The sequence below is a fragment of the Manis javanica genome, chromosome 5 (genome assembly GCF_040802235.1).
Source record: "Manis javanica isolate MJ-LG chromosome 5, MJ_LKY, whole genome shotgun sequence".
Lineage (NCBI taxonomy): Eukaryota > Metazoa > Chordata > Mammalia > Pholidota > Manidae > Manis > Manis javanica.
In genome coordinates, this window is record NC_133160.1 from 64,935,751 (window position 1) to 64,958,284 (window position 22,534).

The 22,534-nt window shown below is 35.7% G+C and overlaps 2 protein-coding genes and 1 long non-coding RNA gene across 5 annotated transcripts in view; 1 reads left to right on the forward strand and 2 right to left on the reverse strand.

Annotated features, from left to right (window-relative positions):
* SLC25A31 (solute carrier family 25 member 31) overlaps positions 1 to 8,224 on the reverse strand; it is a 28,236-nt gene extending 20,012 nt beyond the window's left edge. The window contains exon 1 of the mRNA XM_017658743.3: positions 5,642 to 8,224. Within this exon, the coding sequence (XP_017514232.2) occupies positions 5,642 to 5,885 (244 nt within the window). The 5' untranslated portion in view covers positions 5,886 to 8,224. The remainder of the gene's footprint in view (positions 1 to 5,641) is intronic.
* Positions 1 to 22,534, forward strand: part of LOC140849554 (uncharacterized) — a 53,630-nt gene that overhangs the window by 29,223 nt on the left and 1,873 nt on the right. The window contains exons 2-3 of one of the 2 annotated variants that reach the window (XR_012131580.1): positions 19,691 to 19,781; positions 21,855 to 22,527. This is a non-coding gene — a long non-coding RNA (uncharacterized lncRNA). Of the gene's footprint in view, positions 1 to 19,263; positions 19,782 to 21,854; positions 22,528 to 22,534 lie in introns of those variants that run through there. The other variant, XR_012131579.1, reaches the window with a different exon arrangement.
* INTU (inturned planar cell polarity protein) overlaps positions 8,364 to 22,534 on the reverse strand; it is a 73,498-nt gene continuing 59,327 nt past the window's right edge. For both annotated transcript variants that reach the window (XM_073237059.1, XM_073237058.1), the window contains 6 exons: positions 21,545 to 21,766; positions 20,480 to 20,956; positions 19,160 to 19,257; positions 15,483 to 15,672; positions 13,028 to 13,185; positions 8,364 to 11,326 (listed from right to left, as the gene is read on the reverse strand). In XM_073237059.1, the coding sequence (XP_073093160.1) occupies positions 11,215 to 11,326; positions 13,028 to 13,185; positions 15,483 to 15,672; positions 19,160 to 19,257; positions 20,480 to 20,956; positions 21,545 to 21,766 (1,257 nt within the window). In that variant the 3' untranslated portion in view covers positions 8,364 to 11,214. The remainder of the gene's footprint in view (positions 11,327 to 13,027; positions 13,186 to 15,482; positions 15,673 to 19,159; positions 19,258 to 20,479; positions 20,957 to 21,544; positions 21,767 to 22,534) is intronic.

The following is a 22,534-nucleotide window of genomic DNA, read 5'->3' on the forward strand; positions in this document are numbered from 1 at the left end:
ATATATATAAAAAATTAATTATATGCCTTTGCTGTTATACTGTCTTATTGTGTAAATTCATAAAATATACCCCAAACAGAAATTAAAAAAGGAGATAAAAGATTCTTTATTTAAAACCTTTTATCTGGTACCTAGTGCATAGCTGACCTGCTGGAAATAGCGCGGTAGGAACAAAGTTCTTGGTCTTATGGAATTTACATTGAACAAACAAATGTCACGTGTTCCTAAGAACTACATAAATTTATAGGGTGGCCATTAGAATAAACATAGTATGTGGAGATGGAGAATGACAAAAGACTATTTAGATTGGGTGGTTGGGGAAAACTAGCCATGAGATATTAGAGCATAATTGAGCATTTATTTGAACAGTTAAATGATATTTTTAGATATTTTGCTAATCATGATGTTTTTATACCATCATTTGCTATTATCTCAAGACACCCTTAAGGTGAGATTTATTCTTAGGTATAGTGTACATGAATCTACATTTCAAATAGTCTCTTTGATACTTTCAAATATTCAAAGTCTTCTCTCTATGAATCCAAATGAGCAAGCATAAACTATATTATTATATAAGAGTTGAGGAAGGGTGCCTGTAATCCCCTCGCCACCGCATAACTCCTACTCTTTTTTCAGAATGCCTTAGTGTTCTGTGATATGAAACTGACACTTTGCCCAAGTATAGGAGCCAATGCCTATTCATATACTACATATCATAAACTTTACTTTCCCATTTTATTTAGATAAAGTGAATACCTAATACTTCCTTTTCATACCCCAAAACATTGTCTTCAAAATATAAAAAAAAACCCTCACTGCTCTATCCTTCAGAGAAGTAAGTTTGGAGACGTTCAGATTAAAGAGAGCTGATGAACTCATGGCCAGAAACTCCTAAAAGAGAAAAAGAATTCTGGTAGTTGCTTAATATGAGACTGCACAGATCAGATCTTTAGAAAGCTATGCTAACCATATAATAAATGAAACAATTATTTTAATTAAAAATATACTTGCCTTTGCATATTTTGCTCAGTGAAAAATCATAGCATAAACACCAAAAAGTTAACTGAGGTGATTTTTTTGCTTTTTGCTTCTCCATATTTTATAATTTTTTATAAATAAACATGCATTACCTGTGTAATACAGGCCTCAACAGTATTAAAAGTACACATACAAAGCCTGAAGGTCTTTCAACCAAATAAAGTAGAGCAAATCTTTAAGAATAGTATTAGTTGGGATAAATCCAGAGCTTTTATAAACCAAGGGAAGCTTAAGAAAAGTATCAAAGATACCCAAAGAGATAATTAAAACTATATTCAGAGCAATAATGAAGAGATCTACCCTTGGGGTGGAAATAAAGCTAAGATAAGGTAAGAAGATAGTGAGAGAGCATCTAGTTGTGCCTTCTTAGTTCAAGTCTCTTAGGCTCATTCCATGTTGCCTAAAGAAAAGAAAATTCATCAGTAAAATTAGAACAATTTTGAAATATAATAGAAACTTCAGAATACCTGAGATGGAGATGGGTCTTGACTTTCAGAAAAGGGACAGAAGGTAAATTCCAGAATAATAATCTCAGAATATGACTGCCTAGTAAATTTCCAGAATGATCTAGCATAGTGATTCTCAACCTTACCAGGCTCAAGTTGTCTATGCAATAAGTATTTTATAAGGCTTCCTTTATTATCCAGAAATGGAATTCAATGACAATGACCTCTTCACCAATTGAAAAAAAATCAATATAATGCCCTCACTGCTTTATGGAAAGAGAAAATAGAGGATTTATAATAAAATAGTTATTTTAATAATGACGTATCACCTCACCCAGAGTTAGAATGGCCACTATCCAAAAGACAAGAAATAAGTATTGGCAAGGATGTGGAGAAAAGGAAACCCTCCTACACTGTTGGTGGGAATATAAGTTTGTGCAGCCACTGTTGAAAGTTGTATGGAAGTTCTTCAAAAAACTTATAAATAGAAATTCCATACAACCCAGTAGTTTCACTTCTAGGAACTTGCCTGAAGAAAACAAGGTCCCTGATTTGAAAAGATATATGCACCTCTATTTATTGCAATGTTATTTACAATAGTCAAAATATGGAAGCAACTAAAGTGTCCACCAATAGATGAATGGATAAAGATGATGTACATATGCACAACAGAGTATTACTCAGCCGTAAAAAAAAAAGAAAGAAATCCTGCCACTTGTGACAACATGGATGGACCTAGAGGGTATTATGCCAGTGAAATCAGCCAGGCAGAGAAAGACAAATGATTTCACTTACTAGTGGAATCTAAAAACAAAACAAAACAAAATGAACAAAATAGCAATAGATTCAAAAGACATTGAGAAATGACTGGTGGTCACCATGGGGGTGGGTTGGGGAGGGTGGGTGGATGGGTAGGTTCAGCAGGATAATGAGGCACAAAAATTTAATCATAACATAAGTTGGTCACAGGGATAGAAGTGCATGGAGAATAAAGCCAATGATTCTGTAACATCTTCTTTGTTGACAGATAGTAACCACACTAGTTGGGGTAAGGATTTAATAATGTGTGTAATGCTTGTGTTGTATACTTGAAACCAATATAATATTGTGCACCAACTATACTTCAATTAAAAAATATATACTTGAAATAAGTTTTTAATTGAGGTATTATTGATATATGATCTTAGATTGGTTTTAAATATACAACACAGTGGCTCAACAGTTACCCATATTATTAAATCCTCACCCCCTCTAGTGTGGTTACTATCTGTCACAAAGAAGATGTTACAGAACCACAAAAAGTTTATTTTAACTAGTAAATCGGTAAGGCATGACCACACCATAGAGATAATAGTCAGATGCTTGCTTCTATTTATAATGAATCAATTATATTTAAGATACACATATTTTGAAAAGTGCTTAATACATTTGTACATATATGTACACAATCATACCACAAGTTACAAATGCAAATGATTTAATAAATGGTGACCAAATGCCACAAGCAGAATTGTGACATGATTTTTCACAACGACCACCTTTCAGTAAAATTCTGAACAAAACAAAGTACCATCTTCCCTCTACTTACACGGCAGCTACATTACCGGAATCAATGTATGACAGAACCATCCCCCCAGATACATTGTTAGATAAATCAGTGTTAGGCTCTAGGATAGTTCTTAAATAAATCAGTGTTAGGTTCTAGGATTAGATAATCATAAACACGATTTACAGCTATATGATTGTCCATTAGTCATTCATGAGTCAGTCCATGAGGTTGCAGGATAAGTCTTCCTTGTGTAGAACTGGCTATGTAAAGCACAGAATGTTTAGCTTTTCATATCATTGCAATTAAGGATTATATCCCTCTATTTCTGTGCTGTACAAAAAATTCCCCACAAGTTTCCAAAATACCCCCTAGATGGCAATATTATACCTGTTGTGAATTACTAAGAGCAAAGACTATATCATGGTGTATTCACAGCAAGGCCTTGTATGCAAGAATCTTCTTAAAGTTCTGCTTATCATCATCATCTCCTCTTGGAAGGTAAAGAAAGAAGAGACCAGAATACTATTCAGAATGATGATCACAATTTACAAGAGTCATTATGAATGTATTTAGGTTTCAATATTACAAAAAAGAATTTGAAATATAAATTAGCACTGGTTAGCACAGTCTGCCCAGAATATTTAACTTTACCTGACTAAATAATTTAAAGCAGATTAGCTATTCATAAAAAGGCCCCTACTTCTCTGAAGAGGTCTTAGAAATATAAGCCAACATTCCTATGTTTCCTGTAAAAACCTTGGAGGAAATGAGAAATCTGCTTTGATAAAATAAATGGGAGTGGAGAAATTTGGACCACTTACTATAAAGATCTGAGCTCATCTCCCAGATGGACATTCTACATTCACAGTTTAGAAAATCTAAGAGTTGATCCTAAATACTCTACCCAACAGGTCAAGAAGAGTTGTAACCACATCCCAAAGGAGAGAGTGTTCTTTTATAAGAGAGTAATCTGCCCTAGATTTAGAAGTGTAAGAAAGGACTTCACTGGAATTAAAGCCACTTACTGTTCAGAATAAACAAGAAATAGGCCCATTTCCTTCTTAAAGTTCATAAAGAGGTTTCAGCTGAATGCCACTATACGTGGACTATAGAGTTCTGCTAAATTTATCCTTTTATCCACTTAATTAATTTAGGAGCCCTTCTGCAACAGAAAGTTATTAAATGGATTAACAAAGCACTTTTGTAATTACTCCTTGAATTTCATTAATGGACAAAAATTCAATGAAAAAAAAATTTAAGAAAGACAGACTGATGTAAAAAAATTGTCTTTAAATATGGAGGTTCCTCACAATGCTCAAAATAGACTTACCAATTGACCCAGGAATTCCACTTCTAGAATTTACCTTAAGGATGCAGCACTCCAGTTTGAAAAAGACAGATGCACCCCTATGTTTATTGCAGCACTATTTACAATAGCCAAGAAATGGAAGCAACGTTAAGTGTCCATCAGTAGATGAATGGATAAAGAAGATGTGGTACATACACACAATGGAATATTATTCAGCCATAAGAAGAAAACAAACCTTACCATTTGCAACATGGATGGAGCTAGAGGGTATTATGCTCAGTGAAATAAGCCAAGCGGAGAAAGACAAATACCAAATGATTTCACTCATCTGTGGAGTGTAAGAACAAAAGAAAAACTGAAGGAACAAAACAGCAGCGGAATCACAGAACCCAAGAATGGACTAACAGTTACCAAAGGGAAAGAGTCTGGGGAGAATAGGAGGGTAGGGAGGGATAAGGGCTGGGAAGAAGAAAGGGGGTATTATGATTAGCATGTATAATGTGGGGGGTGGGGGAAAGAGGGGGGCTGTGCAACACAGGGAATACAAGTAGTGATTCTACAACATCTTACTATGCTGATGGACAGTGACTGTAACGGGGTTTCTGGGGGGGATTTGGGGTAGGGGAAAGCCTAGTAAACATAATGTTCTTCATGTAATTGTAGATTAATGATAACAAAATTTAAAAAAATTGTCTTTATGTAACATTTTGATATTTTTCTCATCTTGGATTTTTTTGCATTAATCTTGATTTTTAAAAATACTGCATTATTTGTCTTCACTGAGTTCTTTTGGTGCCTTTCTCAACTCTGTGCAGAGGTGAGTGACTCCAGGTCCCAGCCCTGGTCTTCAGTAGTTTTCAAGAATGAACAGGCACACTGGGAGGCCCCAGTGCTTCCATATTTGGAATAGTTCTCTTAAGTGATATTTCAAAAAATATTTAAGTGACTTAAAGCACAGCTAACATACTGCAAAGTGCCTAAAGGCATCTCCCCCAATGCTGGGAGACCAACCACTTTCCTTTTGAGTCAGGGGCAGGTGCACCACAGTGCAAATCCTCTGCAAAGAAGAAATTTAGGGAAGACAGTGGTCTTCCTGCACCGGGACTAATCACCAGTAGGCCTTCTTGGCCTTGTGAAAGCTCTTAGATTGGTTAAGAAACTGATTATAATAAAGTGAAGCAACAAACATGACGGGCAGATAACAGCCTAGGTCCCCGCAGTCGTTCCCTCCCGCCCCACTGTTTTCTGGTAAGCTGACGCAGTAAGGGGAGAAGCTGGCGGGCAGCCTCGCATACGCACCCTGCTCCTGGGGAATCCGCACCAGGCAGTCCACCATGCCTTTGTACTGTGCCTCGGGACTGATCTGCTTGGATGATGCCTGCACCTGCAGCAGCAGCTTTACCCGCTCGATGGGCGCCACCGCCGTCTTGGACACAGCCGCCGCGACCCCGCCTGCGAGCAGGTCCTTCCCGAAGGACGCGGCGTCAAAGAGCAGCTTTTCCGCCTTCTTCTCAGGCCGCTTCTTCGGAGGTTCACCCTGCATGGTGGGATGACGGACGTAAAAACAGGTAAGAGCAGCTCAAAATCACCGCAGGAAGGGAGGACGAAAGGAAGCGGAAAACCGCCCCCGCGCAGTCCTAGCGGGAAAGTGGCGCTCAGGATGCCGGGAGACCAGCACGCCAGGGGCGACCCCGTGGAGCTGCGCAGGCGCTTCCAACGGCCTCCGCCCCTTGGCGCCAGCCACGTGCCTCCCGACACGTGGCCCTTGGGTGTGTGGACCTATCTTTGTCAGTCTCAGTGCCTGGACCTCATTGCTACGGGCAGCGTCAGAAGACTGCGGGTTCTGAGAAAGGGAGGAGAGGGTCCCGGGGACCATATTCTGTATAACGGTATTTAGCAAACTATAAAGCAGTTAGGCCAATAGTGTGATTCTAACCGAGTTTAGTCTTAGTTCCAAGGGTTACCCTTCAAAAGTCTTAGAATTGTTTTAATTTCTGCTCCTTTCATTTAGCAGATGTCGTTTGTCTATTTTCTGGTTTTGCTGATTGTATCCCCATAGTATAATTCAACATATTTGCTTTTCTCTTGTTTTTTATTTAAACCAGCTGTTTTGTCAGAGCAGTGGTTCTCAATCCAGACAGCACATTCAAAGGACACAGGGGTGAGCTGTTTCATTTTATAGTTGGGCTTAAGGAATTCCTATGTGCAGGGTTGAGAACCAATGACTTATTCTAGAGAATAGTTCACAACTTTATTTCAGGAATGCATTTCACTCTTAAGTTATTTAAGACTACAAAGAAGCTTCTTGTTTTTGTGTGATTGGTGTTGGTATTCACTGTTTCTGAAATGGAAACAAAATTAAAAATATTCATTTAAAATACTAATAAACCCATAACATAACATTTTAGAATAAATACTTTAAAAACAAAGAATAGACAAGGCTTGTTTTAAATTTTTGAAAATCGATTTAATTTCTGGCCTAATAGAAGAGTTGGATTTACACGACTGCTTTTGCAGTCTGTTGCACTGACACACATCATATCACTGCTGGAAAACTCCACTGTATGCTAATGAGAGATCGAGTGAAACAGGCAATTAATATTTTAGGAATATTAGGAAAAGTTTTGACCTGATTGAATTTCAAAGGTCTAGGTGGCATCCTTATATGCCCTATACCACCCTTTTAACTCATCTGCAGGCTTATCAGTTCAGGTTTGACTTCAGTCTTGAAGCAGCTTTAAAACATGAGATGAGTTACTTTTTTTTAACCTTAGTTCTAATTTTTTCTTTATCATCTTAGGAGGTGTAGTCAACACTTTCAATATTACTTGTCACTAGTTAAAAAACAAATATTTAGGCCAGAGGATTCCAGAGCAGGAATTTTAATATTTTGATGACCTCACATAAAACCAGTTGGCAAGGCCTTCTGCTATCATGTTTGGTGCTACCTTCCTTTCCACTGTGGCTCACTTGACTCTTAACTCGTGGTTCGGCATGATTCTCCATTTTACAAGATGCTGCCGGATTAATGTTTCTCAAGAAATTGCATTAATCGTTATTTATAGGTTTAACAAATTTAAAGTCTTCTTGTTACATCCACTTCAAAATCTATTGTGAGATCCATTTAAAATTCAAGAAATGACTGGCAATTTTATCTGCAAAAATCTGAAAAATGAAAGGTTTGTTTTCATAAGAGAATTTGAAGCATTAACAAGCACACAGGGACAAATTTAAGGGGGGGATTACTTGAATCACACTTTATAGACAATATTATCTTGTAAAGTGCTAAGAGAACTCAAAGGAACCACCTCTCACATCACAGGAAACAAGTATCTCAGGACAGAAACCCAGTATTCTGCATCCCAGGGTTTTTTTCTTCCTTTCTTATCTCATTTTTCTCACACCCCCCTAGATGACTCTAGTTAATAGTATTGATAGCATATTCCTTTATGATATCCTCAAACTTATTTCTGACATGTATTCATTGATAGAAGACAGTAAAAGTGGAAGCACTTAAAACAGCTTTTTTACCTTAAGAGCTTTGAATTAGTTCAACAGACTTGAGCAGAAATGTTTATTTTAACTTGCTGCATTGTATTTATTGATTTAGGGAACAAAAAAGTTCTGGTGATTTACATGTTGATTTAAAAAATACAGCACAGCATCTCTGGGCCTTTGCACTGCTCACCCTGCTTTCCCTAAAAATCACCGTGGTTAGTTACCTCACATCAGGTCTGGGGTCACATCAGCAACTCTTTCCCTGGCCACCTTACCTCCCACACTTTGTATCTCATTTTCTTACTTCACTTTTTTTTTTCCTACTTAGCTTTTGTCAACATATTTTGCTTTAATGTCTTATATGTGGTCTGCCTCTCCCACTGAAACATAGGCTCTGTGAAGGCAGGGATTTTTAGCTGTTTTGTTCACTGCTGTATCCCTCGCATCCAGAACAGTGCTTGGCAGAGTAGAAATTCAGTAACTGTATGTTAGATGAATGCATGAAATGGCACACAACTGCAAATAAACTTCCAAACCATCTTTATTAAAAACTATCAATGCAGTACAAAAATAGCATCAATTATATAGAATACAGAAATACAACTTTGTAAAATTAAATTATTTTCACACAGTTTGTGTATAGATTAAAGTCTTAGTAACATATAATAATACACTTTAAAATATCCTAAGTATAAATCCTTGTTCTCAGAAGTGTTTAGTGTTGGATACTTTTTTGCAGCTTCTTTCCAGTATTTTGTACAGCAGCATGTATGATTTAGCTGACTCCTTGGTTATCAACTAGTGGATATTTATTAATGTTAAACGGTTTCAGTAGTAATAGCTAATGCTTTCACAGCACATAACAGGTGCCAGGACTATTTAGACGGAATTCACATGGACAACAAATACTTATTCACAATATTATTTTTCAAGAATGTTCAAAGCAGACAAACCTAGTAAATTGGTTCACAGCGTTTCCCTTTGTATTAGAGATGTGGAACTGCAAATTTACTATCTTGCCAGTATGCATCATCAACACTTCCTTGGCACCATAAGAAACTCTCCCTTACTAAGTACAGAAGAAACAAACAAAAAGAGACTAAAGAGGGGGTAGAGTCTAAAATACAGTTTGGGGACAGTGATAAGACAGTACTTGGTATTTTTTAAAATGGTAATTGTAGAATCTTTTGCACTTCTAGTCTTTGGTGAAAGGGACCATTTTCAGGATGCTAATAAAATCCAGCTTAAGAATGTTTCTGCATCTATTAAAGCATACCTCTGGGGCATCTGCACTATCACTTTGTCCCTCTTTGTTTAATAAAGTGGCAGATAGGTACTTACTGTCCAACAGTCAGATTGATCTACTTTTAGATATAAATCTGAACATATTTGGAAAAATGGGCAGCTAAGTTTACTTACAAGGCTTACTTCAATATCTACTTAGAGATGAAAACCAAGATAATGTCTGGTTTTATTAAAAATGCAATGTCTCTGCAACATAGACATTACATTATGGCAAATGATTTCCCCCTAATTGAGATCGGTAGTCCTCTTTGTCTTCTTATTTCAGCTTTTGAGCAGTGGTCTCATTAGTCCTTGACACCAGGAAAGCAGTTCAACTGAACAAATTTTCATCAAATGAAACAAAAAAAGTCCCTTATCATAAAACCTCAAGTTTTAGTTTAGTCTGTTTGAAAATCTATGGTGATCAGTATCTGCATTAAGAACTCTCAGTAATTAAAAATAGCTCATGGTGTTTGGGGGATATACCAAGAAATTTAAGACATTTAGTAAATACTACCAAAGTGCCTTAATGCCCGTAATATATGTACATATTTAAGAGTATTTAAGAGTATTTAAGAGTCTATCTACCATGCGACTAATAATTGTGACCTTAAGGATAAATCAAGCCATTTTCTACATTTCAAGAACCAGGATTTTCTGCCCTGACCTTAATGATAAAGTTAAGGCCCACAAGGCATTAATGGGACAAATACAGTGCTTTGCATATTAAACACCTGGGTAAACTCTCTTAAGCTGATGACAGAGGGGTAATAGTGTTTCTTTTAAGACCGAATATTTAAAATGATGCACCCACTATGTTTTGCAGTTAGTTCTGACTGAGCTGGAGGGCTCATATTTAAGGTGGGGGGTTAATGCTGAGACTGACCTTAGATGTGCTGGCATAATTTGCCTTCAAAGCTTAAGTCCTAAAGAAGAAAGAACCAAGATTATAAAGTCTTGAGGGCATCTGAAACATCAGGAGGATCCACTGGGCAAATAAAAATGCAGTATTTTTATTACGTCCTTCCTTTCTCTCAAACCACCAAATTCTCACAGCCCAAGAAAATTCTCATTCCATTAGTTTTCTTTCTCCACTAAAAGTCAAGTGAGCTGTTGCTCATTAAAGTGTCCCTCTTTGGGAAAATTCAATATATAATGATCCACATTTGTAAAGCAAAAATAAGTATTTAACAGAAGTCCTATAGGATTTCTTTAGACAACTTCTTCAGTGTTTTTCATATAATGAAGTTTTTAAAAAAGATGTACATATAACTTTCCTTAAGTTCCTGAGCTGTATGTGTGTGTACCTGACCATATATGTCAACAAAAACAAAATACTGAAAGGTTATAGACAAATAATTTAAAAAATATATCCCAGTCAAAAAACAGCTGACTTGAAAGAGTAAAGAAAATCAAATAAATACAAAATAAGTTTAGTATCATTCTTCTGCTTTTCCCCCTACCTGGTGAGGTTATCTACTAAAATACTTAAACTAAAGAAAAGTATCTGATCTCATAAGGAATCAATACTTGGACATTAAAAACTTAGGTGGTTACCAGTAGGCAAGAGGAAAAATAATTGCACAGTTTACTTTATAGGGACTTTAGAAACTTCAATGCATCATCTTATTTGTACATGAAAACCCTGAGCTCAGAGCGGTACAAAGACTTATGGCCACATCACTAATCAGTATGGGACATGGTCGTGTCTTCCCACTTTCATGATTTTTTACCAGGTATCAATATTAGTCTTGACAAAAATACACAATGAATTGGGTATTTTTCCATGATAAACATATCCTATATTAATTTTATATACATTTCATATTATTTCAAATTCATCAATATATTAACATTATATGCCAAATGGAAATAAATTAATCCCTTTCTTATATTTTGATCAAGTATCTTTTCAAAAGTCTCTCAATACTATGTAGGATTTAGTGCATCAAATCTAACATGTCATCTCAATATTTAACATTATGTGCAATACTGAGCAATGAGAAGAAGCTAAAACTTCTCTCTTTGTGTGTGGATTTCGGCAATTCTATGCTCCACGTGCAATGTTGCTGTGCATCAGGGAAACAAAGCTATAAGGTTAATCCAAAGAATAACTTAAAAGCCATTTCAATGGCAATTTCTGTGACTGAGTCATGAAAACAGATGTAAAGTTCCTGAAGTTTGGGATGAAGAAAGAGTCTCCTGTAGAGGAAAAAACAACACTCATTTTAGAAATTCAAAAAATAAAAAACAGAGAAAAACCTTTAACCTTTCAATTTATTTATTTTTGTTTCTGCAAAAATCAGTGGAAAACTAAAAAAAAACCCTAATCTAAATGTACAGAAGGGGGAAATGCAGCTAGATTTATTTTTAAATAAATAATATATGCCATATGTCAATTATTTTTATCTTTCCAGAGTATAAAAAACCTATTTTATCAATGTGTATTGCCATGTTCCTCAGTTTTTAAATATTAGATTTGGTTATTATTACTACAATAAAGACAATGGTGTTATCATTTTAAGTACAATAATTATTAAACATTGCATTTACTTTCTACAGGTCAGTTATTATTAAAACATTAAATACATGATAGCTCTTTATTTTATTTTTTATTTCTTATTTTTTGAGAGGGCATCTCTCATATTTATTTATCAAATGGTTGTTAACAACAATAAAATTCTGTATAGGGGACTCAATGCACAATCATTAATCAACCCCAACCCTAATTCTCAACAGTCTCCAATCTTCTGAAGCATAACGAACAAGTTCTTACATGGTGAACAAGTTCTTACATAGTGAATAAGTTCTTACATGGTGAACAGTGCAAGGGCAGTCATATCACAGAAACTTTTGGTTTTGATCAAGCATCTACATGATAGCTCTTTCTGCAGGTAGTATTGAATTTGGATTAAGATTGAAACTTTATTTTCTTAATTAAAATTTTAATCTATTGAATAAATACTAATGTATATAAATCAAACTATTTAAATCAGGGGTAGTTCTGCCTGACTCCCTTAAATTTCTCTGTTCTACACAGATCTGCACCATTATCATCCAGCCCCTCTTGATTCTCTGTCCAGTTGTGGTGAATGCAGTTAAGGCTTCACTGCCCACCTGTCTGCCTGCTGCTCTTATTTCTGCTCTCTCCTGTGGCCACACCACTCCACTGGCTGCTCCCAGCTTACCCTTCTGACTACACAGCTCTCATCACGCTGCATGGAGCTGGCACTTCCAAGCTTGGCTGCTTACACATCAGAACCACAATGGCGCTGACTTCAAATAGAGCCCCACTGCCCTAGATTCTGGTTCAGTGGGTCTGGGGTGAGGCACAGGCATGTCTGACTTGAACAAGTGACTCAGATGACTCTAAGGCCCAGGGCCTGCACATGGGGATCACTGCTGTGAAGTGTCTGTTTACAGTTTAGTACTACATGGCAGGTGTCCAATACCAGTCTCACTTGACTCTTTGCCCCTTCCTCCACCAATTTATCCCAACACAAAGAAACTTCAGGGTCTCAATGTTTACCTCAAAATTAAATTCCTTAGCCAGGAATTGAAGGCTCTCTGCAGTGGTCTTGAATTGGGGAGAGGGGAAGGGAAGACAGAAAGAAAGGAGGAGAAAGCAAAGAAAAGTAGGAAGTAGGGATGGCAGGAAGGAAACAGCAGCAAAATTGTGGAATCATTACCTTTTAGTGTATTAGTAATACAATTTTGTAAAATAACTGAATAAGCTTTTTTTAATAGAAAAAGACTCGCAAGGAATTTAAAGGAGATACACAGTGAATAAAATTTTGAAATATATTAAAATGTAGTTAGATGAATAATTCCATGTATAAATGTTAATTTCCTTTACCACTTTTCTAACATTTCACTTTCAAATACTTGTTTTTCCCCACTTACCCTACTACCCAGTAAGCCATAACTGGCGGTGCTTTCCTCTGATCAGTCCAGTTTTCAGGTGAGCATTCAAATAACACACCATGTTCCTTCACAGGGTTAAGAGAAGACATTGAATTTGTAGAACCTGAATGATCTCCACCATTTAGTGCTTTCTTTTTCTGTAAATTAATAGCTATTATTAGTATTAACTGATATTAATAGTGTTACTTAAAAATGTTTTCACATAGAGATTTGAATTGGCTGATTCTAGTACTTAAGTGCCTCCAACAACATTCTCTTTTACCTGCAGGAAAATTTCTACCCCTCCTTGTACTTGGTTTATATACCATCTACTGAAAGAGACTTCATGGATAGTGTCCCTTGACTCTCCCAGGGAACATTTTGTTCACAGCCCTATATTATTAGTATTTACTTTATATTATGTTAGCAGTTTATAGGCATGTCTTCTCTGGTAGATTACTTGCTTTCTCCAGAGCAGAGACAATATGCTACTCTATGTATTTTTTTAAAGCAACAGTACCTGGTACATCACTGGTGACTAATGAATGATTACTAATAAGTAGGTTACTAAGTTAATAGCTGATTTTATAATATAGTTAAAACACATATATAAAGCAGTATTGCCTCTTCCTGTGATGCACACTGCCTAAAGTTCCCACTGATTGTATCATTAGCAAAATGACTCCTCTGGACTAGAGATTCTTTGTTAGGCTCAGGCCAAAACAGTGGGGTGATCCTTCATTCTTCTCTTTCTCTCATAATTTTTATCTAATCCATCAACAAATCCTTTTGGTTCACCCTCCAAAATATATCAAGAATCTGGAAATCACTATTACTTTTTGCTTTAAGATTTTCATAGCTTCCTAACTGGTCCCTGCTTCCAGTCTGCTACCCTACAGAGCTTGTTCTTTTCCCTGTAGCCTAAGTGATCCTTTCAAATACTGACTAAGGCTCATGTCCCTCTGCTTAATACCATCCAAGCGCCTCTAATCTCCTTGAGAACAAGCCCCAAACCCTAAAGGCTACCAGGCCACCTGTGATCCAGCCCTGCGGCCTTGCCCATCTCCCCTCCTACCATTCTTCTCCACCGCCCCACCCAGCACCCTCAGCTACTCGGATCTTTGTGGCTGTACATTTGCTGCTCCCTCTGTCTGGAAGATCTGTCTTCAGATTTGCCACATGGCTTGCTTCCTCACTTCATTCAGGTCTTTGTTAAAATATTACCCTATTTGATTATTCCTTTTGACACTTATCCTACCGGACATATTAACTACTTGTTAATTTACTAGCCTTCCACATTAGAATACAGGCTTCATGAGGAAAAGGACTTTGTTGTGTTTACTGTTGTATCCCTAACACCTAGACTAGTGTCTGGTACACAGTAGACACTTCAATATTTAAATAATAGGGGGAAGGCTAATTTATATTATTTAAATATTACTGAATAAATTAATGAAATATTCCCTTATACAATCTATCAGTTATGGTAAACAGAAAAGGAGGAGCACATAGAGATAAACGGTTAAACAGAACATTTTACTGAATACCAACTTCTGATAGCTCAAAAAAACCCTATAACGCAGAGAAATTTACTGCTGAATGAGCCCTAAGACATGATGTAATTCAGCACACTCACTTTATAGCTGAGAAATAGGAAGAGTTGAGGCTCCATCCAGGATTCCTTTAATTCTTCCACCCTTAAGTTCCACAAACTTAGCAACCTTAATACACATATTACTATATGTATATTTATATTAAACATACACACACACACACACACACACACACACACACACATATCATCTTGAGAGAGTTTTGGTTTTTTTTTTAGCTATATGATGTTTGACCAGTCACAAATGAAACTTATGTATGTTTATCCTTTCCAAGAAATCAACACTTATCTTTCCCTGCCATGAAAACAATCGAAGTGGTATTTTAATTGTATATGACATTAGTATTTATCCAGAAGCTATAACATTAAACAAAACTTCATCCTGGTTTGGAAAGCAGGGAAGAAAGTATGGGCAACAGTATTGTATCTACTGTTGAACCTCACCCCATTATATTGCAAAATACCTTATATCACTGGTGAATACTAAAGGATTATCAGAGTTATCAATGTAGATAATACTGTTCAAGTAATGGTTGAATCACAGATATCAAACATGGGAGACTAATTTATATTACAAACTGCTGTATTCTACTTTGCTATAGACAAACACAGGTGTACCATTTTATGAAATAGAAATCTAGGACATCAAACTCAGAATATAAAACAAAGCTTTGACTATAAATGCAATTAGTATAATCCTTTTGGCACTCAAGGTAGATTGGGTAACAAAGAAAATTAAATGAAAAGTTTTGTTTGACATACTTATTAAAGAGCATTTAGAGAGAATAGTTAGAGATCTGGAAATCAAATTGGTAGAAAGTTATATTTATCGCAGCGCCCTACCTCTTCTACCAATGTCTGTTGGAAAACTGCACGAATGGAGAGACAACACTGATGGAAATTCTTTATTAGCTGGGGGTGGATAGAACCGCTTAGCTGTGCCACCTCTTCATGGGTAGGAGTAATAAAGATCCCTTGCACTGTTTCTAAGGCAACATAGTGGAAAAGTGTGTTCTCAGGACCAGATGTCAATCTTGAAAAGAAAAAGAAAGAACCTATTTAGGTAAACTTAAAAATACTGCTGCAGTCAGAATTTTGTAGACGCCTAATAAGCTTTTATCTACTATATAATATTAGGAGTATAATTAAGAAAGGGGAACTAGGCCAAAGATTTAATTCCCTCTTCTTCCTTAACTGAAATAGTTATTATCAATTCCTTTAATGAAGGCAAATACTACATGTTATGCAAGAATAAATAAATACCAATTCATCTGTTGTAACTTAATCATCCCTTTGCTAAACAACCCAAATTGATTAAACCCCTCTTTTTCCATGGGTTGGTAAAGAATAACTCAGCTCATGTCTGGCCCAGGTATCTACAAGCCATATACAAGACCACATATTAAAAACATCTGACAAACTAAACACTTTCAGTTAGTAGCATTAAAATCTTTTACCATAATAATCAAACTGATGATCCTGAAGAAAAATAAAATTATTACCAACTGTAAAGCTGGGTTAATATTCTAGAATACAATGGCAATTATCAGTAGTATTCTACTACTTCTCATCGTTATAGTCTTCCTTCTCTCCTATGTTCTCTTACTATTTTCATATACCTTTCAGTCTTCTGTTTCTCAATCTTTTATTCCCCTACTTAAATTCTCAGACAGGCCAGCAGAACCCAAAAATACTGCTTATTTCTATCAATGGTTGAAGAGCTAAAGAAGAAAAATAACTGCAACAACAAAACAGTAATAGTCACCATATACTGAATGCCTCTGTGTGCCAGGGTGGGTACTTTAAAATATCTTGGTCTTAATTTCCACAGTGTTTCTGTAAAACGTTGCATATTATGATCTTCATTTTACCCATGAGGAAATCAGTGTGCAGAGGACTTGGATTAACTTGCTTGAGATCATAGAGCTAAGCATCAGGACTTAGCTGACTCTGAAGCGTGTGTCACTACAACTTGCTTTTCCCTCTCCACTGCTGACTTCTGACTGGCAGTCTTTCAATATATGGACAGCAATTCTCCATCTACATCTCAAACACTCAAGCTCTCCCAATCTAATTCTAATGTCTATTAAAAAAATTCCTTCAGCTCATTATTTTCTTATGCATATGCACAGAGGCTAGGAAAAAGCATATTTCAGCTCAGCCTAGATGCTACCTTAATTATCCATGCTAGTTAAATTCCTGTTAAACTGTTAAATGGGCAGCATGATCCGGAAAACCTCTCCTTCATATCACTAACATATGGCCTTGGTTCTCTTTTGAGACCTGAGGTTGGCAGGAAATGAGATCGTCTACAAATTTTTTCTCATACTTTTTCATACCATGGCTGGCTCATTAACTGCTGGTGGCTGATACTTCTCAATCAAGAAAAACTTAAATAATCAAGATGAAAGAAATTCTGATTATTCAAAAAGGAAAATAATTTAAAACGCACATTTTGATCTGGAGGTCTTTGAATTTAAGAAAAAGGTACAGAACAGAAATTATTTTTTTAAAAAGAGCTATTATTAAGATTCCTTTTTAGGGAGGTTTAGAATTAAAACTTGTTATCTTTTTTATTTTCTCTCAAAATTGCCCACAATAAGCCAGTTTAGCACTTGAAAACCAGAAATTCACCCTGTGTATATTAACTCACTTAAGGTATAAACAAAGTTTAAAAAACATCAAACAAGCAATTACCCAATGAAAAAACAAAATATTTATTTAAAAAAAAAGATTAAATCATATTTGTTCTTCAGCAAGGTCGCTCCTGCAGCAGCAAAATGGATTCAGGGTAGGCCAGGAGCTGGGAGACTGTTGCAATAAAACCAGGTGAGAGAATGGAAGCCTGAACATAGGATCATTATGGGTTGAATGGATTCCATAATTATTTTTATTTGGCAAAAACACATATATACAAATTAGGATAACATATTACACCCTGGCTTATATCACACTTTTTAAATTAACTATACAGAATTAAGAACTTTCCATATAAGTAAAGAGAATAAATATGCATGTATATCATTTTTAAAATAGGAGAGCCCATAATTTACATCACATAAAAATGTTTAAGCTACTGAACTTGGGAAAAGAATTGCCTTTTACTAGAGATGAGGGCAAAATAACACACATATTTTAAAAATAAGATAGGGAGATAGCAAAATTTTAGAGCAGTAATTTTTGTTAAATGGAAGATGAGGGTTTGGGGAAGGTGTTGCAAGGTTCCGTGAAAGGTCTGATACAGATTTCTTTGTGTAAAAAATCATTTTAATTATTTAAAAAATTAATAGTAATATTTGAAGGCATTAAATACCAAATTTTAACATATTAGATTTCTAATGTATTATTTCATGCAGACAAGTTACCTTGTTTTTGCCCTGACTTCAGGAAAAAAGCTTTTCCTGACAACTCTGTGACATACATATTTAATTTATTATGTTTGAATGATTAAGAAGGTGGCAGCTCTCAACTTTTTTTGTGTGAATTCTATTTGTACATGTCTACTTGTTCAAATAAAAGCACAGTTGAGTTTGTTACACGAATTGATCCCACACATGATATTGTAATTAAATACCAGGCAAAGCTCAGGCAGGCCTGTTTGTCACTACTTAATAGTTGCATAACAAGAAGTTAATTTGTAACATTTTATGTTTTAATAATCATAAACACTTTAATTTGCTAAACATGCTCCTCTCATCCTTTTACTTCACAACCCTACTTAATGTGAATTTGAGGTTTTACCCTTTTTCTAAAGAGTGTTATAGGCACAGTTCTGTGTGAGAAGCAGTTCTGCACGGAAGAAGTTTATTAGAAAATACTATTGGGACCAACACCTATGGAGTAAGTGTGATGGAAGCAAGATTGAGTGGGGAAGTGAAGCTGAATGCCCTGCTGCTGAAACAGATGTCTTGGCAGACATCACTGTGGGCTCCGAAGCTTGTAGGGCCTTTGGAGTTGTCTTGAAGTTAGCCAAGGGGCCAAGACTTTGTATTTGCTTATTTATTGGTTATTAAATGTGAATTACTCCCAGGGAGAGTTTGTAACCATAGCTAAGCCAATAAATTCCAAATGGGGCAAGTCCAGGGAGGGACTCAGAGCTATTAGCAGCCATCACTCCCAAGCCCTGGGACTGAGTTCTCCGCGCTAAGGAGAATCTGTGCAGTACAACACAGCATGCACCAGCCTAAAAATAGTTGACTCTAATTTAAAAATTAGACAGACAACAGGGAGGTTACTTGTAGAAGAGAGATAAAGGGGTCTTTCACATTTTAAAGTATTACTCTGTGTATTTTTTGTCTCAGAATATGAGCAGGTTTCCTATACATGTAATGAAAAACATTAGAGAAATAGCAGATACTACCTTTAATATTAAGTAAGCTATATCATAATTACATTTCTTGGACAAAATTTCTATCTGTTGTAATACATTCATTTTCTTGATTCTATGCTATTTTCTCATTGTAAAATTTCCTCGAAGACAGAGTTTGAATGGAAAAGAGTATTATAAGGAAGTTTCTTACTTCATTGTGTTATATATTTCCAATTCTTTTTCTGAAAGGTCCTTTTTCAAGTTCCCAAAATGAAATGGATTTGGAAGAGCAGACTTCTTTTTAGTGATCTGGAAAATACAGATCAGGTTATATATAAAAATGGAATCAAACAGTAGAAATAATGTAAAAACTACAAACCCTACTAAGAGAGTTACTTAATGTTTTGCAATGTTTCTTTTAAATATTTTTGACGCTAACTTATACCTCTTGGCTGATCCTCTGCTAAGTGATTCCAGGACCACTTCATAGAAGAACATGACAGTTCTCCCTGAAAACCAACTACCAGAGCCATTACCAAGATTTGCCACATCTTTTATGTATGCATACTTGTTTTCCTCTCTACACTCTTCAAGAGTAAAACTCTACATTCCTCAAAGGCAGGGGCTGTGTCTTACTCATCTTTGCATGTACTTTGTATAGCATGGCTTTTGGCATAAAGTAGATGTTCAACGAACATGTGATGAATGGCTGAATCTCAGACATTAATTCAATTTCTCTTAGGAGCTGTTCATGGATCCTTAAATCTACCTACATCCTCTTAAACTTTATTTCCTACCAATTTCACTGACTGGGATAATGAATACAGACCAATGTGAGTACTTCCTAAACACACCAACTTAGGCCTCTAAGAGTGCTTTACTGTTTGGAATTAGGAGATCAAGTCTGTGGTTATTTATGCTATAACATTTAGAATCTCATAGTTTATGCATGCCCCTTCTCAGGTTCCTCCTCCTTCATGTCTTGGTATCACTTCTATCTATCCAAATGACAGGTTTCAAAAATGTTCTGAAAGAGTAGCATCACTAGAATAAATACAGAGCCTCTTCATGAAAAAAAAAACATAAAAAGCTGATAAATAATCTGAAAAATGAACAATTCTTTTTGCTTTAATAGTCACTTATTGGAGTATGAAGATCAGACCTTCATAGGTGCAGATTTTTAAAAAGCTATAAAAATAACACACACACACATAAAATGCCCCACAACTAGAATGTTCTATGTTAACATCACGAATAGAGAAGAAAGTGATAAATAAAGAAAACAGGATTAAGGAATTTCCCTACTTGGGAGTGGTGCCAAGCACATGTCCTGGGTGTTAAGGGCGATTATTTCATCACTGACATTTCTATGTCTTTTCGGTTCTAAATCATTGGCTTGTCAAGAATGACTAAAACAGCCACCAATTCAAATAAAGAATGATCTGCCCTTAAAAATTCTCTTGAAATTATAAAATAAGGACTGGAAAGACACCTTAGCTCCAAGGTTGTACACACTTGAATGAACACACACCTTCAGCAAGGTCCCGCTTTCTTCTGAACCATCAGAGCTCTGAGATTCTCTTTGCCTTTGTATTGCATCTGGAGTAGTGTGGGGGCTCAGGCCAACACCTTCTCCACTTCCACAATTGTCAGATCCTCCACTGCTTCGTGAAGGACTGGGCTTACGTGTCTTTAGGGAATAGTCACCAAAAAGAGTTCTTCTGCATTTTGGAGAGGTGGCTAGTTTGGAAGTACCTTGTAGCCTACTGAGGATGGGTGATGTTGTCAAACCATCTAATTTTTCATGTGATCCAGCAAGAAACCAGTCAGCACAAGACAAAGAGGGGAGTGAAGATGCTAGCCGTTCATTTATTCGGGAATCTACTCCTTCCAGTTGGTGAAGAGTTGTTTTGACCTGATCGACATAGATACAGTCTGGCCCAGGATTCCCAGTAGCTTTGGATGCACAGCCTCCAGCTTCTAACAGTGCACATAACATATAATGTCGCTGTAAGGAAAAAAGTATGAATATAGGTTTAGCTACATGAAGACATTTATATGCATATATAAATTTATGAATACTAAAGACATCGGGCACAATCATGTGATGATTATTAAAAACTCCCCTTTCCTTCTTATTGTCAATGCTTCTTAATCACTCTTGAAAACAAATCTTATATGACCTTATCCTGATATCCATCAACACTGCTTTTTGGCACATGGAATTCCATAAAGTACCTTTTAAAAGAGCCTCAATTACTAGAATTCCTTTAATTGCCAATACCATATTTACTCTGATTCTATGTTCTGTTTCTGTCTCCCTCTATTTCCCCCCAAAAAATCAGAGGATAAAACCACCACAAAAATGGGAACAAAAGGTCTTAAGAACCTGCTAAAATCTTATTCTGGGTTTCATTAGTATTTCTCCGTGAGTATTAAATGGATGCAAAAGAAAAGGAATAAGGACCATATAACATTTTCTTGAATACTTGTATTTGATATACTCATAATTTTAAATTTACTTTATATATTAATTTAGATAGTAAATATATGACAAAATAAAATAAAAAATTCTCAAGAAAGAAACTAAACTTACCAAGCCAATAATTAGCAAAAAATATCTCCCTTCAGGTTCCTGAAAGACTTCAGTGCTTGAGTCTGTAGAAGGTTGGAGGTGATGTCGAGGAAATACTTCTCTCCATATTACCAATTGACCAATTCTTTGTTTTGCTGCTAAAGGCAGTAGGCAATAGTGGCGACAGTATACAGCAATATCAATAAGATCATCCTTAGGCAAATGACTGCATATCAAATAACCCTTGAATTTAACCACAAAGAACAGAAGTCAACTAGTGGTACAAAACAATTATCACATAATATATTTCTAAGAGTTTTTTTTTTTACAGGTACTTCTTGGCTTAAAAAATTACAATTTCAAGTGGAATAAATGAAGACAGTAAAATTTAATGTTTTTCTTCCTGAGGTCCACTAGAGATCAAATATTTATGGTAACTTCAGTCTACAACAGGTAGACTTTAGCACAAAGCAAGATCACTTCTGAGTACAAAATTAACAAAGAACTGAATTCTGAGGATGGAAAACTGAGGAGTTGAGGTGAGGACAGACTTACTTTTCACTGTGTACCATTCTGTATTGTCTGATTTCTTTTTAGACATGTTTTAAGTTCTAAAATATTTCTGAAAATGAAAATACTTAAGTTCATTTGATGCTTTATTTGGTTTATGTGGAACTCAACTACTTAAATTAGAAGATTTACTAAAAAGATACATAGTTATGTCTGAAGATAACTATGCAAAAGGAAATCAACAAAGTATTGTTGTTCTCTCCTACATACTTGGGTTCTTTGTGTATTATTTTTCCTTTATACATTTGCAAATGCTTTAGAATGTAATGAAACCAGAATTATTTTTTGTATTTTTAAGTATGTAGGAACAAGTCTTAAGATCTTAATTTTAAGATACCTATATTAAGAGGAAAAGAATAAATATATTTTTGATGTTTGTGAAAGTTTACTATACGTGTGTTCATATAGCAGTTGGACATTTAAAATATGTCAAGCTTCAAC